General features: G+C 52.0%; 1 protein-coding gene across 4 annotated transcripts in view; it reads left to right on the top strand.

Moving 5' to 3' along the window:
- EFCAB6 (EF-hand calcium binding domain 6) overlaps positions 1 to 16,474 on the top strand; it is a 266,713-nt gene that overhangs the window by 226,527 nt on the left and 23,712 nt on the right. For all 4 annotated transcript variants that reach the window (XM_042247852.1, XM_042247853.1, XM_042247851.1 and 1 more), the window contains one exon: positions 13,011 to 13,238. In XM_042247852.1, coding sequence (XP_042103786.1) covers positions 13,011 to 13,238 — 228 coding nt within the window. The remainder of the gene's footprint in view (positions 1 to 13,010; positions 13,239 to 16,474) is intronic.

The raw sequence follows: 16,474 nt of genomic DNA, 5'->3' as shown, positions 1-16,474 counted from the left end.
GATACCAACGTCCAAACAGAGGCTGATACCCACTGGGCATGTGCTGTAAGCCCAGCCCTGTTGCAGGCACTTTACCTGAATTAACTCAGCTCATCCTCTTAAGAACCCTTTCCAGTTCAGTTCAGTTCAGTCGCTCAGTCGTGTCTGAGCTCAGTCCCATGGACTGCAGCACGCCAGGCCTCCCTGTCCATCACCAACTTCCAGAGTTTACTCAAACTCAGGTCCATTGAGTCAATGATGCCATCCAGCCATCTCATCCTCTGTCATTCCCTCCTCCTGCCCTCAATCTTTCCCACCATCAGAGTCTTTTCAAATGAGTCAGCTCTTTGCATCAGGTGGCCAAAGTATTGGAGTTTCAGCCTCAACATCAGTCGTTCCAATGAACACCCAGGACTGATCTCCTTTAGGATGGACTGGTTGGATCTCCTTGCAGTCCAAGGGACTCTCAAGAGTCTTCTCCAGCACCGCAGAGGGGGCAACAGGAACAGAGAGCTTCAGCATGTATTCCTGGTTGCACAGCTAGAAGCACCAGGGCCAGGATTAGAAATCCAGCCAGCACCAGGCCCCTGCTCGCAGCTTGCTGCTGTCAGTCTGAGTGTCTGAGTGTCCACCATACAGGACTGCTGTTCTGGTTAAGCGAGTTAATGCAGAAGAAGCTTTGCATGGTCCTGAACATAGCAAACACCCAATGTCTGCATTATTATTTTCATTCTCTCCTCTTTCATTGAGTGCCCGGTTAGTGTACAATGTTCAGTAATGATGTGATTACACAGCGTGTAATTTATTTGGGTGGAAGAATTCATTTTCATAGTTTCATAAATGACTTCAGCCAGGAGTTTATTGAATCATTAAACGGTCGCAGGGGTAGCTTAAGTGTTTCCTCTGTTTCTCTGCATTTTATGGCACTTTCGTGCTACCGAAGGGTCTATGGATTGGGTGTTGGCAGACGCGTCAAGTGGGTCCTCTGTGAATTTTGAGCTGTGGAGGGGAAGTGAGCCCAGGGAGCCGGAGTGGGAGGCCCTCGGTCTACATGGTCAGGGCAGGGGAGGCAGAAAGGGCTCTCTGATGAGCTCTCGGTGCATCCGGACGTCGGGAGTTGGGCTTCCCAGGTGTCAGGATCAGTGCACGCAGAGACCTGAGATGGGAAACCCGCATTTTGGGAACAGCTGGAGTGAGGGTTTGGGGCCGGGGTGAAGAGAAGGAGAGGGAGGGGGATGTGAGGTGGGGACAGAGGGTCCCAGAGGGAGGCCATGGGGCAGGGCTCTGGGGTGGGTCTCCCCCGTGCCTCCATGGGCATCCCAAAGCATAGCTTCTCCAGGCAGGGGCTGGCCTCAGCCGTTCAGGTCCCCATGCCTGGGACAGAGGCGCGCAGTAGGCCCTCAGTCTGTGTTGATGCCTTTCTTGGGTAGACTCTGTACTCGTGCGTGTGGTGGGGGCTGGGGCCACGGGAGGATGGGAGAGCACAGCTCTGAAGTCAGGCCGTGTTGAGCTCCGTCATCAGCTCACAGGGGAGCAGCCCAGGTCCTGATCTCTTCAGGGAGAAGCCCCACTTACTGATCTAGAAACAGAGAGGACACAGCTGCCCCCAAGGGCAAGGAGAGGGTCAGAGGCGCTTCCGCAATGCTGCAGCTCAGAGTCTGGATGAAAGAGCACTGCAAAAGGTGGCTCCCAGGACCGGGTCTCAGTAAACCTGGGTTCAGTTTGAAGCTTGAAACTTGGCTTGAGTGTAGCCCTTCCAAAGGAAAAGGAAGCTGAAATCTCCAGATCTGGGTCTGTTCATCGCCCAGAAAGAATCCCTGCTCGGTCAGAGACCCCAGGGTGGGCAGCGTCATGCCCCAGGAAACCCGAGTGGTACCTGCGGTTCTGGTGTATCTCTCTCACTTCTGCACGCAGTGTGCTGAACTGCCAAGGCAGATCCGTCCATCACTAAGGCCTCCAGACCTCCCGATACCCGAGTGTCCACCCTTGGCCCCATGCGCGGGGGTCCCTGGGAGTTGCTGAAGTTGGTTCCTTGATCCAGCGGGAGGCGTCTGTATCAGCACAGTTGCATACAGAGCTTTCACTTTATTTTCATCTAGATTTTTAAAATGTTTTATCTTTTCTTTTGACAGGCAGTTTTGCTGCTGTTGTTATTTTTAGCGTTCATTAATTCACTGTAAATACAAATGAAGATACAGTACAATTAATTTCTTTGCTAATCAAAATATTTGATCAAATGAAGCAATTTTTCAATTCTTAGAAGTAATTACACTGTTCTTTAAAAGGAAGTGGAAGAATTCTTTACCGAGTATTTCTAATTAGGAGTTTTTGCTACCTGCTGTGTTCTTATTCTGTATGAAATTTCAGGATTTTTTTTTTTTTTTACTCCTCCTCTAAGGAATCATGGGAAAAAACTGTTTAATTGTCTCCCTAAGTATTCAGAACAAAACTTAGTAGAAGAATCATGCAGTCTGATTAGCTTAATTATATCCTTCCTAAGACTTAAATCAATATACCGATGTGTTTCTAACCCGAGAGCTGGAGCAGGCCTTGCTAAACCATGTGGTCCCAGCCAGGTGAAGGCCACCTTGGACGCCCACAGGACGAGCGACATCAAGTCCTTTTGCTCGGTGACCATCAAGGAGCAGTGAGAGCCAAAAGGCCCCCTTGTCTTCTCTGTAGTCTGAGCTCAGTACCTTTTATTCCTCACTGGCCAGAAATTCAGAACCGAATCAGTCAGCGTCGCTGTGTAACAGAGAGCCCCAGCCCAGCCCAGCACCTGTTTACAGCCAGGACTGTAAACACTTGTTCAGCTTTTGCGTGTGGGCTGGCTGGCCTGGGCTCAGCTCTGGTGGCCTCCCTGGGATGTCTCTGCTCCCTTAGAACAGAGTAAAGCAGGTGAGCTCCTCTCAAGACAGCACCACAGACACAGTGGGGCTTGCCGACCACGCAAAGTCTTCTTAATGCTTCGACCCCGTGGCTCTGGCTGACGTTCCCTTGGCCAAAGCAGTCGTATGGCTGAGCGCAAAGCTGTGGGATAGGGAACCATTCTCAGCTCTTCGGTGGGAGGAAACCCAGAGCCGCGTGGCAAAGGCTGTGGGGACGGGAGCTGAGGAAGCAGGCCTTGAGTGCCCCGTGCCTCCAGGAAGCATACACTCGCGTGTCTCCATCTCCAGCTGCACTGGATCTCTGGACAGTTCGCCCACCCTCCCTGCCGTGTTCTCGCTTCCCTGTTGTCTAGAGAAGTCGCTTAGGATACTATGTCATGGAAAATTGATAAGTCAGCCAAGACGTGGCTGGACATAATTTATTGACAGGGTACTTACTAGAAGGCTCTTTTCTAAAATCCCTCCCTTAATAGAGCTATTGAAATGAGAGCGCAATGAACCCGAACATGAGCTAACCGAATTCCCGGGTCAGTGAGCCGTCCAGAGGACACCTGCCTGTGTCGCCGATTCTCATCCTTGGCTACTTTCCCCAGCTTGTTTGAACTGGGGGGGCACAGGCTTCTCCCTTGGGGTTTCCCCATGCGTGCATGCTCAGTTGCTAAGCCATGTCCACCTCTTTTGCAGCCCCGTGGATTGCAGCCAGCCAGGCTCCTCTGTCCGTGGGATTTCCCAGGCAAGAATACTGGAGTGGGTGGCCACGCCCTCCTCCAGGGGACCTTCCTGTCCCAGGGACCAAACCCATAACCCCCTTCAAATATGAGTTCCCCACAGCAGAGCCAGAGCTGATTCCAGAACCAGTGGGGTGCTCCCTGTCTTCCCCCTGTCTCCTGGAGTGATTCTCGTGGGGAGTTCCCTCCGACTGGTGTGGCTGTCACGACACTACAGACGGAGAGCCTTGGCCCGGAGAAGTGAGGCGCCTGCATAAGGTCCGGCTGGAAGATGGGAGAGCAGGGCGGTACCCTGGCCATCCCGAATCTGAGCCCACGGCAGGCCCGAGGCCGCTGGCTAGAAGCCCAGGTTCTCCCCCGCCCCAGGGTGTGTGACCACATCTAGACCAGGCTCCTGCCCCGGGCAGGTTGGCTTAGCCTGCAGGCCAGAGCGGGCGCCAGGTACCTCTCCCTTCCGATGGCTTGCGACAGAGACCGCGGCAGCCAGGAGCCAGGACTCAAACCCACGTCTGCCCCGCCTCCTGACTCAGGCCAAAATGTCTCTTAAAAAGCCGGCAGGAGCAGCGTGAAGGCCGCCCGTGCCGGCCGGCCATCGGGTGAAGCGCCGCGTGTGTCGTCCTGTTGAGATCTGAGGCTGCCCTTGGAGATGGTTCGGTTTTATCCCCGTGGGTAAAGGGAGGGCGGAGGGTGTGCGTCTTGCTCGAGGCCTCTGGAAAGAGCCGTGCGGAGCTCTGTTCAGCCCTGGCCGGCGCCAAAGCCCTCAGTTGACCGTGAGCTGTCCTCACCATCCACCCCGGCCCCTCCGCTGGACCGGCCCAGCCTCTGACCCCCTTTGGCTCGATCCAAATCAGCCAAAACTTGGATTCCTGGTGTGGCTTCCCTGACAGTGCTCCAGAGGCATGTGCGACCATCCCTTCTTCCTGTTCTGTGTCAGGCGCTGAGTGATGATGGCAAGTGCGGCCTGAGCCCCAGGGGGCAGGACAGGTTCTGGGGGGGCCCTGTAAGCTTCCCCCGATGGTCACCCAGCACTGTGTGCGCTTGGAGACACCCCAGTCTGAGCGGAAGGCAGCATCAGAGATGTCGGGGCTGTGGGGGGAGGGGAGGGGCTTTGAGCTGGGGCAGAAGAGGCGGCTCTGGGAATTCAGCACAGGTCTCCCTCTGACCCCCCAACTCAGGCCACCTCCCTCTGACCCCCCAATCCAGGCTGCCTCCCTCTGACCCCCCAATCCAGGCTGCCTCCCTCTGACCCCCCAATCCAGGCTGCCTCCCTCTGACCCCCAGTCCATGCCATCTCCCTCTGACCCCCCAATTCAGGCTGCCTCCTTCTGACCCCGCACTGGTTGGAGCCGCCTCTTGGGTGAGTCCAAGCAGTAGCCGGATTTAGAACCACTGGATTTCACTGTAAAGCTTGGTTTTTACTAAATGAGATACTTGGCTACATTTGAGTCCAAGAAAAGCTCCACAGACGCGCGATGCTGTTAGCCGGTTCTTTGCTGACTGCGTGCTTCCTGTCTTGGCGCATTTTTCCTTTTATGTATTGTGCTACTGCTGCCGGGTAGTCACAAAGGGGACTGGGAGTTTTCTTTTAAGCGCAGGTGGTCTGTATTTCTCTGTGATATCAAGAGGGACAAGTGTTTAGTAAAACAAGGATCTATACGAATACCCTTGAAAAAATGTGAGAGGATTCCTTCCAAACATGGAAATCATCCTGTAATTGGGTCAAACAGTAGTGCATAAGATTCCACTATTTCTTTTTTCTCTCATTTGTAAAGTCACCGGAAGAGCCTTGCAAGCATCCAGTTGTCAGATGATGGGCTGCAGGAGGAGTGGGCCCACCGCTCCCGCTCCAGACAGTCGTGGGGACGGAAGCAGGCGCCCGACGCCCCATCCCTTCCCCAAGCTGTCTTGCAGCTGCGATCCCTATCCTGAGGAGGCCTTTTATGTAAAGCGTAGTTGGTTTTGGAAAGTGACATTTGCATCTGAAGATAGTGGTGTCTTTTCTGATGAGGAAAAACATTGCTTCCAGTTATAGAAAAAGCCCTATTTTCCCCCATTCAGATAGAACGGTCACGTGACAAGTGCCAGGGACACAAAAGCGCCAGACCAAGAGCCATCTGTCCCTCCCCGGCGTCTCCAGTCACCCGGAGCGCGGCTTTGCAGAAAAGCAAGGTGGGGACCAGAACATGGGCGCCTGACCGCCTCGAGCCCAGTGCCCCTGATGGGCAAGCCGGGAGGCCCTGCCCTCCCGAGGCCAGTGGGTGCCCCGGGTGGCACGGGGTGGGGAGGGCTGGGACCGCATGCCCAGGGCCCGGGGACCTTCTGGTCCCAGGCTGGTCCCGTGTGCACCAGGGCGATGGCCATGGTGCCGCTGGGGGCGGGGCCCCCGGTGACGTCTGTTTCAGTTTGTGCCCTGTTTGTAGTTTCCAAGTTTTCTGCCATGAACATACAATAATCACTTCTGCTGGCAGCCCAAGAATATTCTCCAACTGGCCGTGAAACCAGCTTAGGGACAAATCCGAGTCGCCCTCCCTCTCTGCGTCCTCAGCCTGGCCCCTGGTGTGGCTCTGGGGGCTTGGGGAAGAGAACTGGGGGGGTGCAGGAGGCCAGCGCTGTTCCCCCGACCTTCCGGAGCCCAGGGACCTTCCGTTCCCAGCTTGCCGCGTGAGGTTTGCGAGGATGTGTGCCTCCTTCACCTCTGGGCTCTGAGGTTTCCTCCTCAGGGAGCAATTCCCATCAGCTGTGTCGAGAGTACACAACCCATCTCGTAATCTCTGCTCACCTGTGAAACTGGCTCTCCTCTCTCTCCCTGGCCCCAAGACCCTCCCCTGGCAGAGGCTATTTAAGGATCGTCTTTTACTTCCATCTCCCGCGCATCAGCAGAAGAGCCAGGCACGCAGCAGACGCTCCCGGGGCGTCTGTGGATGGCCCGATGCAGCCGTCGTGGGCGTGCGTTGCATGTTCGTCCTCTCTGGGTGCATCACCCGTGTGTGGGTCACATGCCTGCCTCAGGTGCTTGGGCTGCCCCCGTTCCCACCCCTCCCCCTGGGGCTCTGGGATTCAGTGTGACCCACGTGTCACTGTGATTTCCTGCCCAGGCAGAGATGGGCAGTCACACCGAGCAGGGCTCCTGGACCCCCGCCCCTCCTCTGCATTGCTTGCCACCGAGCCATCCCTGCCTCCTGACCTCCAGACCCCAACCTGCGGGAGAGGGAGGCAGACTCGCAGCTCAGGAGCCCCAGTCATCTGCCCGCCTCTGCCCTGGCTTACTCCTCCTCCAGAGAACAAGTGTTAGTGCTGGGGTGTGTACACACGTGTGCGTGTGTGTGGTCATGTGGACCAATTTGCTGCACCCCTTCCCACTCTGCACACCGCAAACATTTTACCATACCGTTAAACTATTTCTTGAAGCCTTCCAAATAGCTGCATTGTAGAAATACTATGGTTTATTTAGCCGTTCTCCTGATCTAGACAATTTTGACCTCTAAAATGTTGCTAATTTTTTGTGAACTGTGTAAATAATACTGTGTGTGTGTTAGTCGCTCAGTCGTGTCCGACTCCTTGCGACCCCATGGACTATAGCCCCCCAGGCTCCTCTGTCCATGGGATTCTCCAGGCAAGAATCCTGGAGTGGGTTGCCAATTCCTTTTCCAAACAGTACCGTAACGATCGTGATTTCATGAATTCATCTTGTTTACTTCCTTGAGGAGAGTCTTCAAAGGGCAGGTGCCAGGTGGAAGCACAGGCACCCTCACGGCTCCGCCTACCTTATTCTACCTTCCCCAACGCTGATATTGTCACTCCAGAAATTTGTGTTTCTTAGAAGAAAAACAAACGGAATCTTGGTTTCATTTCCATTTTTTTTTAAAGAGTGGTGATACTTTTTAAATAACTATTTCACTTGTGGCCGCACTGTGTCTTCATCGCGGCACGTGGGCTTTGCATCAGCTGTGATCGGCGGGGGCTGCTCTTCAGCTGTGGTTGCGGGTTTCCTGTAGCAGTGGCTTCTTGTTGCAGAGCGCAGGCTTTGGACGCCAGCTCGGCACTTGTGGCACGTGGGCTTAGCTGCTCCACAGCCTGTGGGATGATCCCAGACCGCGGGGTGAACCTGTGTCCCCTGCCTTGGAAGGCAAGATTCTCAACCACTGGACCACCAGGGAAGCCTCTAGATCAGAGCTTTTTAACAGAAGACCTAGGGTGGCCGTGCAGAGCAGTCATTTGTTTGATTGGCTGTGTTGGTGACACTGCTTATCCATTCTGTCTCTGAACAAAGGTCAAGGCCCCACTGTGTGCCAGGTTCTTTAAAGCACTCGGGGACTCAGCAGTGAGCCAAAGACCGGAGCCCTGGCCTTGAAGTTTATTTTCTGGTGGGATGGAGAACAATTAGGGTAAATATAAGGGGGATCAGGGAGCGGAACATGGGATGGAGAAAGAGAAGGGAACGGGCGCGGGAGTGAACGTGTCGTTCAGCTCAGGAGCCTGGTGTGAACCCTGAGAGGAGGGCAGGAACAGCAAGTGCCAGGGCCCTGAGGCAGGAACAAGCTTGTGTGTATGAAGCACAGCAGGCGGCTGGCACAGGGTGAGGTCAGAGGTCCCAGTGGGCGAGCCGGCGGCCCTTGTGATGCCCTGCCGGTTGCTCCAAGCAACGTGGGGAGCCACTGGAGAGCTGTGCATGACCTGGCCTGCACTTTACAGAGGTCGTCCTCAGGGGAAAGTGGTGCTGGCTTCTGATTATGGCTCGGCCCTCCCGCACCCCTCTGCCCAGAGAACAAGTGCTAACACGTACGTGCGTGTGATGCTCCTGCGTGTGTACTTTTAACAGATTGAGGGTGGAAGGAAGGGAGCTGTGATTTGTGGCAAGACGATGGTGGCCTGGACCAGGAGGTGAGGGTGGAGCAGTCAGCTTCCAGGTATGCACTGGGCGTGGGGCCACTGGGGTTTGGGGGAGGTTTGGATGATAGATGATAGACAGATTGCATGATGGACGCATCACAGAGGACTCCAGGCTGGGCCACTGGGCGTTTTCCATTTGCTGGGGGCGGGGGGAGGGGGATGGTATTTTGAAGCTGTTAACTCAAGAGGGAAGAGAGAATACCTTTATGAAACTGAGATGTTCAGTTTTGCTTAGGAGGGCTGCCCTCACCCAAAGGTATCTTGGAGTCAACCAGAGCCACACTGCACCCTGCTGCTTTTTGTTTTTATTCCACTTATAAGTGATATCATATGGTAATTGCCTTTCTCTGTCTGCCTTACTTCACTCAGTGTGACAATATCTAGGTCCATCCCTGTTGCAACAAATGGCACTGTAAATGCCAGAACAATGTAAACGTTCCTTTTTATGGCTGAGCAATACTCCATCGCGATGGCAGCCCACTCCAGTGTTCTTGCCTGGAGAATCCCAGGGACGGGGGAGCCTGGTGGGCTGCCGTGTATGGGGTCGCACAGAGTCAGACACGACTGAGGCGACTTAGCTGCAGCAGCAGCAGCACCCCATCGCGTGTGTCCCACACCTCCTCCTTCCTGCTGACTTTGTAGGTTTGCAACAATGGGCTTTGTGATGTCAGGGCTCAGTCACAGAAGAGACTTCTTCTCTCTCAAGAACAGCCTGAGTAGGTGTCCACTGTTCTGCTTGTATGTCCGGGGCCTTACTATTCTCATTCTGTTGTTCTGTTTATATCAAGTTTGTGATGTTTTGATATCTGGTGACTCAAAAACATCGTCGCTAGCCTCTTCCAAAAATTTCATGGCAAATCTCACATTTATGTCTCTATATTAAGTTTAATATCTATATCTAATGGGTCCCCCCTCAAATAGCCATTGTGATTTTTGCTAGAGTTTTATTTGTTTATCATTTGAAAAAGGTTTTCTCTTTTGAAATGGAGTCTTCACATCCAGAAACTTGGTATGTGTCTGTTTTTAGTTCAGTCTTGCTTTGATAACCTTCAGCAGAATGTGTCTGGCTTTCTTTATATAGGTCTCATGCCTTTCAGATGAAATCTATCCCAAAGTATTCAATAGCTTTGTCATTAATGTGAATTGTTTTTTTATGACATAATTTCTAACTAGTTATATTTATTGTATAAGAAAGAAGGTATTGCGTTTTCTTTATTTTTTACTTTAATTCAGCCGCTGTCATAATTGTGTTGAGATTTCCTAGTTGTACAATCATACCCAAGAGTAATGATAAATGTTGGTTTTCAGCATTTGCTTTCAGCTGTTTATTTCATCTTCTTGTCTTATTTCAAAGGCTAGAGCCTCTAAAAATGTGACTAGCAGAACTGACAGTGAGCCTGCCTGTCTTGTTTGTAACTTTAATGGAAATGCGTCCTATTTCACCTGTGTAGCACATTTACAGATAGTGTCTGATTAATACTCCTGTGTTTAAGATGTTCATTTTACTCCTGTACAGGATGTATGCTCTTTCTATTCTACGCCATTTTATCAGGAATGACTGCCAAATTGTGTTAGATGAACTTTGCCGTGCATTGATATGTGACCTTTGCTAATTATAAGGAAGACTTCCTAATTCTTGGAGTAAACCCTAATTGATTTTGGTGTGCCCTTTTAAAATACAGCACTAAATATTCCTAAAAAATTGGTTTAAAAATTTTTTTTGTTATATTTGCCATTATGTCTGTAAACTAGATTGCCTCATATTTTTAAAGTGTTTTCTTGATTATATTTTTGTGTTAGGGTAATATACAATGAACTGGAATACTATATATCTCTTTTTGTATTCTGGAATAATTTGACTAATGTAAAAATTATCTAGCTTCCCTGGTAGCTCAGCTGGGAAAGAATCCACCTGCAATGCAGGAGGCCCTGATTCAGTTTCTGGGCCAGGAAGATCCCTTTGAGAAGGGATAGGTTACCCACCCCAGTATTCATGGACTTCCCTGGTGGCTCAGATGGTAAAGAGTCTGCCTGCAATGCAGAGACTGGGTTGGGAAGATCCCCTGGAGGAGAGCATGGCAACCCACCCACTCCAGGGCCTGACATCTTTTTAGTGATAGATGGTAGCTCTTTTAACAGCTTTTTAAACTTCTTTTTTGATTACCTATCTATTCGTAATGTTACTTACGTTAAATTTAGTAATCTATATCTTGCTAGAAAATGATTCAATTTCCTCTGGAGTTTAAAGCATATTAACCTAAGATTGCCCATTTTACTTTGTTAGAGTTCTTCCATATCTGTTGTTAAAACAGAAGAATTTCTGATTTTTTGTGTGTGTTAACACTTTCAAAGGGCATTCACACACCCCGTCTCATGGAAGCCTAGATTCCTCCCTGGAAAAATGAGGAAACTGAGGAAAACTTGATTCAGTGGGCATGTGGATGTCACACGGCCAGTTAGGGCCAGAGTCAGAGGGGTCTCCACCTTCCCCTGTGCAACACAACACCCATGTTCTTTCCAGTTATGTTCACCCATGGCACGTCCTCCTCAGGCCCCAAAGGTGTGACCAGCATAAGGATGGACTTCGAGCCTGAGTCTCCACCCAGCAAAGATCCCTCTGCTCTCTGACCACTGACGCCCGTCATGGTGTTTAGGGAAAGGGCTTCATACTCAGACACAGGAGGCATGTTTTCAACTGTTCAAAAAAGTGTAAGATGCGTCTGTAGGATCACTATTTTTTTCTAGAATGAGAAATGAAAGGCGTTCATTCACTTTGCAGATGGCTCCCAATGGACGTATTTGAAAGCATCTGTCAACCTTTGGGTGGTCGAGGATGTAGTGGGCTGTGGTTTGAGTGTAAGGGTGTATAGCCACGCTTTTGAGGGTATTGTCAACAGCATCCCATGTTTGATACACTTTCGTAGAGGAACGTTCTGCTCTGTCCTGCAGGAAAGTAGCATATAATACCCATACTCCTATGGAACTGCTGAACTTGAGTCATGACCAAGTTTTCACATAGGTTGTGGGGATTGGATGCGATCATCCGGCCAGGTGCTGGTGCTTTGAAAGAACCAGCCTTCTAGCCACCAGTCACTAATGGTTTTGGCTGGAGAAGCCCAGAGGATCTGAGAATCCACCCTGGTTTGGGGACAGCCTTCATGGCTTGTTACCCCTGGGTTCTCATGGAGCCCAGCCCCCACCTGCCACCCCAGGGCCCCACCCCTTCCACACACTCCCGGAGCCCACCTGCTGATGTGGTGACCACAGGTCTAGCCTCTGGGGCCTTTTCTTAGTGGCAGAGAATAGATGCTGCGGGCCTTGCCCTTCCAACTACCCTTGCAGGAGGCTCAGGACTCAGTTGCCGCCCCCCCACCCAGCCCCAGCATCTCCCTTCCAACTCCAGTCTCCTCGGTGCCCAGGGTAGACACAGAAGCCCTTGTCATTTCCAGGGCTGTTGAGAATCAATCAGTAACTGAACTCACTGCTCTTCCTGTGGTCTCTCTGCCCACCACACTGATCATCAGCAGATACTGAACATGGGCTGCAGGCCTCCACAGGCCCCTCTGGCTCACCTGGCCACATGCTTGTTGCCAGCCCATCAGCCTGCCATCCAGTAAGAAGATCCTCTCTTTCCTCCTGGGTCGCTCCTCCCTGCAGAAAGCTGCCCTGTGCCCAGACTGGTCCTATCCCTCCTCAGGGCTCCCCAGCACCATGGACAGCGTCCCCAGGCCCTGTGAGCACCTCCCAGGGGTGCAAAATGAGATCTCGGCAAGCAGGCCAGCTCCGTGGTCCCTGCAGCTCCAAACGCAAGACTCTGTACTCGCCAGGATTAAATCCCTGTGGGCCTCAAAGTCTCAGACTTAAAGGACACTTAACCAACAGTGGAGCTGCAGCATAATATGGTAGCAGTCAACAAAAAGAAACACCATTCGCAGGACTTCCCTAGTGGTCCAGTGGCTAAGACTCCACTCTCCCAAAGCAGGGGGCCTGGGTTCCATCCCTGGTGAGGGAACTAGATCCCACATGCCGCAACCAAGAGTTTGCATGCCACAACTAAGACCCGGCACGGCCTAACAAATAAATTAGCAATGCCATTCACATCACAGCTGTCATGAGCATAAATCAACCTGTACTGAGGGCTGGAAATGAAAGCAGTCTGGATCCGCATCCCTATTGATTCCCTTACCACCCAGAGCAGACATCCACTGTGTGTGTGTTCAGCAAACCAGAGGACAGGCCGAGTGAGTGAATGGCTGGGGGTAAGAGGGGTGCCCTCCTCGGGCCCAGCCCTGGCCCTGCCCTGCAGGCTCAGTTGCTTTGTTCCCTGCTCTGTGGCTGGTCAGCCCAGGCTCCCGCTTTCCAGGCAGATCTTCACCTGCAGTCAGGCCTCTGGGTCTCTCTGACTCTCCTGGCTCAAGTTCCTCATGAAGCTTGCCTCCTGGGCTCCACCCTTGCCTGAGGTGCCCAGAGCTAAGGCAATTCATTATTCACTAAAGGGATCAATTTTCTGTTCTGTTTTGCCCAGACCGCTGTGGAGTGGGCTGAGAAGATGCCCAGAGGTCCACGGCCCTTATCGCCCAAGGAAATGGCAAACCAGGAGTTGCTGGCTCGCCTGCACAAGGCTGTGACCTCCCACTACCATGCCATCGCCCAGGAGTTCGAGAATTTTGACACCATGAAGACGAACACCACCTCCAGGGACGAGTTCCGGTCCATCTGTACTCGCCATGTCCAGGTTCTGACGGACGAGCAAGTAAGGATTGCATTCTGTTCAGCCTCCTATGCAGTGTTGTTATGAGCGTCAGGCCAGTTGTTTCCCAGAGTATAGAGAGTTTAAGGTTTTTCTCTATTTTTTAAATATGAGAAGGGTTTGTTTTGGGGTTTTTTGGCAGGTGGGGAGAGAGGAGGTTACTGTTGTTGTTTTGAATCTTACTAAAGAGACACAGGAGCCTTCTGTTCCTGTAACAGGTATGGAATTCACCATCTCAATTAGAATGCAAGTCATGTCACCTTTATTTTTAAAATCAAATTAAACTCGGCTCCAGCTCCCATTACCCCTCTTACTCCTTCCCTGGATCATCCCGGGCCCCAACTGATCCAGAGAGACGGCCGGTTTCTCTCCACACTTGAGCCGGGGTGGGGGTTGGAGATGGAGGTGAGGCTGGACAGAGCAGGTGCTCAGCACGTCCCACGGGTGGACCATGTCCACGTCCCCCACCCAGACCCCAACATCCCAGGGGCTGAGCAGCCAATAGCACAGAGCACCAATGATCCGAACACACGCGTGGCCGTCCCTTTCCCCCAAGAAAACGGACTCCCGCCAGCCCGCTCCTGTGCGCAGACAAACCGAGGCCCTGTCCATTCCCAGAGAATAATTTAGACGAAAAAGGAAATCCAGAACACTCACAAACGCAACCCAGCCTCCCCTCTTCCTCCCGGTTCCTCTCCGACCTAGCCCAGGCGCTTCCTACAGCTCCCCGTGTGGGAATGTCATTCTGTCCCACCCACGTCCTGACCCCAGAGCTGGGAGAGACTCCACCCCAACCTCAAGACTCCTAGTCTCAGAGGTTTAGGGTGAGGACTGAAAATAACCTTGAGCGATCGTCACACCCACCCTCCAGCCCTACTCAGGCCGCTGAACTCACTACCCTAAAGAACGAATTTGTTAAAGATGTTGCTAATACGAACATCAGATTTCACTTTCCCAAAATGCCAGCTTTTCTTAGGCATTGTGATCACTTTTTTGCTAAGAAACGTTAAGCGCTCTTTCCAAAGAATTCTGTCCCAAAGAACAACCACACCAAGTGAAGCTGTTTGAAATGCATCTCTCCACTGCTACCAATGGATGGAAGCCTTTCAAATTAATACAGTTGCATTTATTATTCTATGGAGCCAACTAATAAAGGTTTTGCTAATAAAGGTTTTGCTAATAAAGATTTTTCATTCCATCTAAATGAGTAAAATTTTACTCTAATTATAGATGTAAATTAATGACATGCTGGCGTATCTGGCATTCTCAACAGAGAATTTGATTTTAATGGTCTATGAAGAAAAAGCTTCACCATCCGCAGCACAGACACCCCCACCCCCCACCCCATATCCCCCACCGCACAATCAAGCACTTACTTTTAAACGCTGCCTTCTAAAAATACACGGACATATCTCAGAGACAGACTGCACCATCGAAAGCGTCAAAGTCTGGCATAAGTACCACGGTTTAAGTTGGGTGATGATTAGCAGAAACTGTGCTATACTGGGGAAGACTGCTTCTGCATACAGGCTGGTAAACAGAAAGCAAAAGCCCCCGAGATCCATATGTTTTCTCCTCGCGTGAGCTGCTTCGCCAACAACCTTCTCAGGTGGATGGTCCTGAGTCTGGCAGAGTAAGACACAGAAGTTATGTGCACACTGGACTGGACACGTCTAGACCCTTCAGCCCAGCATGGGGACGAGTCCACCAGAGACACTGGGACAGGTCCAGCCAGGTTCAATAGCCTGCTGGTACAGATTCTAGGACTTAGTTTATCTACGTTATAAACTTATCTCTAAAAGATCCAGTCATCGTGAATCCGAGGGGCCAGCTTTCTTGACTTAACAGAGCTCCCTAAATCGAAAAGTGCCCCATCTCTGGAAAACTTTTGGCACAATTAACCTTTCAGGAAAGGAAAGTGGCTTTCAGAGCAGGTGAAGTTGGACATTGAAGGTCTTCATGGCTCTGCATAAAGCATGTTATAAAAGGCCATAGAACTGTGTCCACTTGGATCTGGCTGAAGGAGACAGGGGCCCCACGGGGAGAGCCTATCCCAATGAGGCAATTTAGACCAGCCCACGCTGACTGCCTAAAGACTGTGACTACGCAGCTGCATTAGGGAGAGGAACTCAAACACTTCTGAACATTCCAGATGTGATGCTTCTAAAGCAGACACCTCTAGGAAGTGAGAGAAATGCAGGCAGGCTTGGATTTCAACCCTGCTTCTGCACTCGTCCAGCTGTGTGACCTTGGAGCACTCAGCCTCTCTGAGCTTTGGTGTCCTTCTCTAGGAGATGGGACAGTGCTCCCCAGGCTGGTCCAGGTGCCCTCCACCCAGGCTGCAGTTCTGCCTTCTCCATCTTTGACCCCTGCTGTCTCTGCCTGCCCCCGGCCCCGCCCCCTTGTATCTATCTGGTCAAGTGAATTCTTGACCACGCCCTTCCCTGCTGGAGCTGACCACGCCCAGCTTTGCCCTACCCACCTCCCCCACCCAGCTCTCCATCATCGCCCCTTGGCACACTCTTGCGTGTCCTTGCGCACAGCGCTGTCTGTCTTGGCTGCACAGTGAGTGCCCAGAGGCAGCAGACACCCTCTCCTTCACTGAGGAGTGGACTTCTGGTCCTCTGAGCAGAGTTCTGACATCAGGTCCTGGGGAACCAAGGAGGGCCTGCTCCCTGCCTCCCTTGAGGCTGCATCCCAGGAGGGTAGAGAGAGATTAAATGCCTGTGGGAACATCATTTCTGTGATCCCACACCACTCTCTGCTGTAAAGGGAGGTGCGGCATGCTAGAACAGAGCTAGGGGCTGGTCTGGACCCAAGGGGTCAGGGTGCGTTCCTTGAGGACACAGTGCTGGCATGTGGGCCCAGGAGACACACCCTGCTCACGGGGTCTTTGTTCCTTGAGGGGCAGATGGACAGTATACAAAATACGTTAAGATACGTGTATGTTGGATGGCCATAGAAGCAAAAAATAAAAACCAGGAAAGAGGGCAGTGCTGGGGAATTGTAGGGAGGGGTGGGGGCAATACATTGTGAGGGCGGCAGTCAGGGGAGGCCCCTGAGAAGGAGACATCTGATTAAAGACCAGGCCGGGTGGACGGCTGGGAGCAGACGAGGTCGGATCATGGATGTGTTTCGGAGCTGGAAGTAACAGGATTTCCTCAGCGAATCTGAGTGCGAGAGAAAGACAAGGGGCAGAGGATAAGGAGGCCGAAGGAGCCAGGGATGGGGTGCTGCGG

Source organism: Ovis aries, chromosome 3, assembly GCF_016772045.2.
Source record: "Ovis aries strain OAR_USU_Benz2616 breed Rambouillet chromosome 3, ARS-UI_Ramb_v3.0, whole genome shotgun sequence".
Taxonomy (NCBI): Eukaryota; Metazoa; Chordata; class Mammalia; order Artiodactyla; family Bovidae; genus Ovis; species Ovis aries.
The sequence above is the reverse complement of the archived record's forward strand: the minus strand, read 5'-3'. Positions and strand labels throughout refer to the sequence as shown.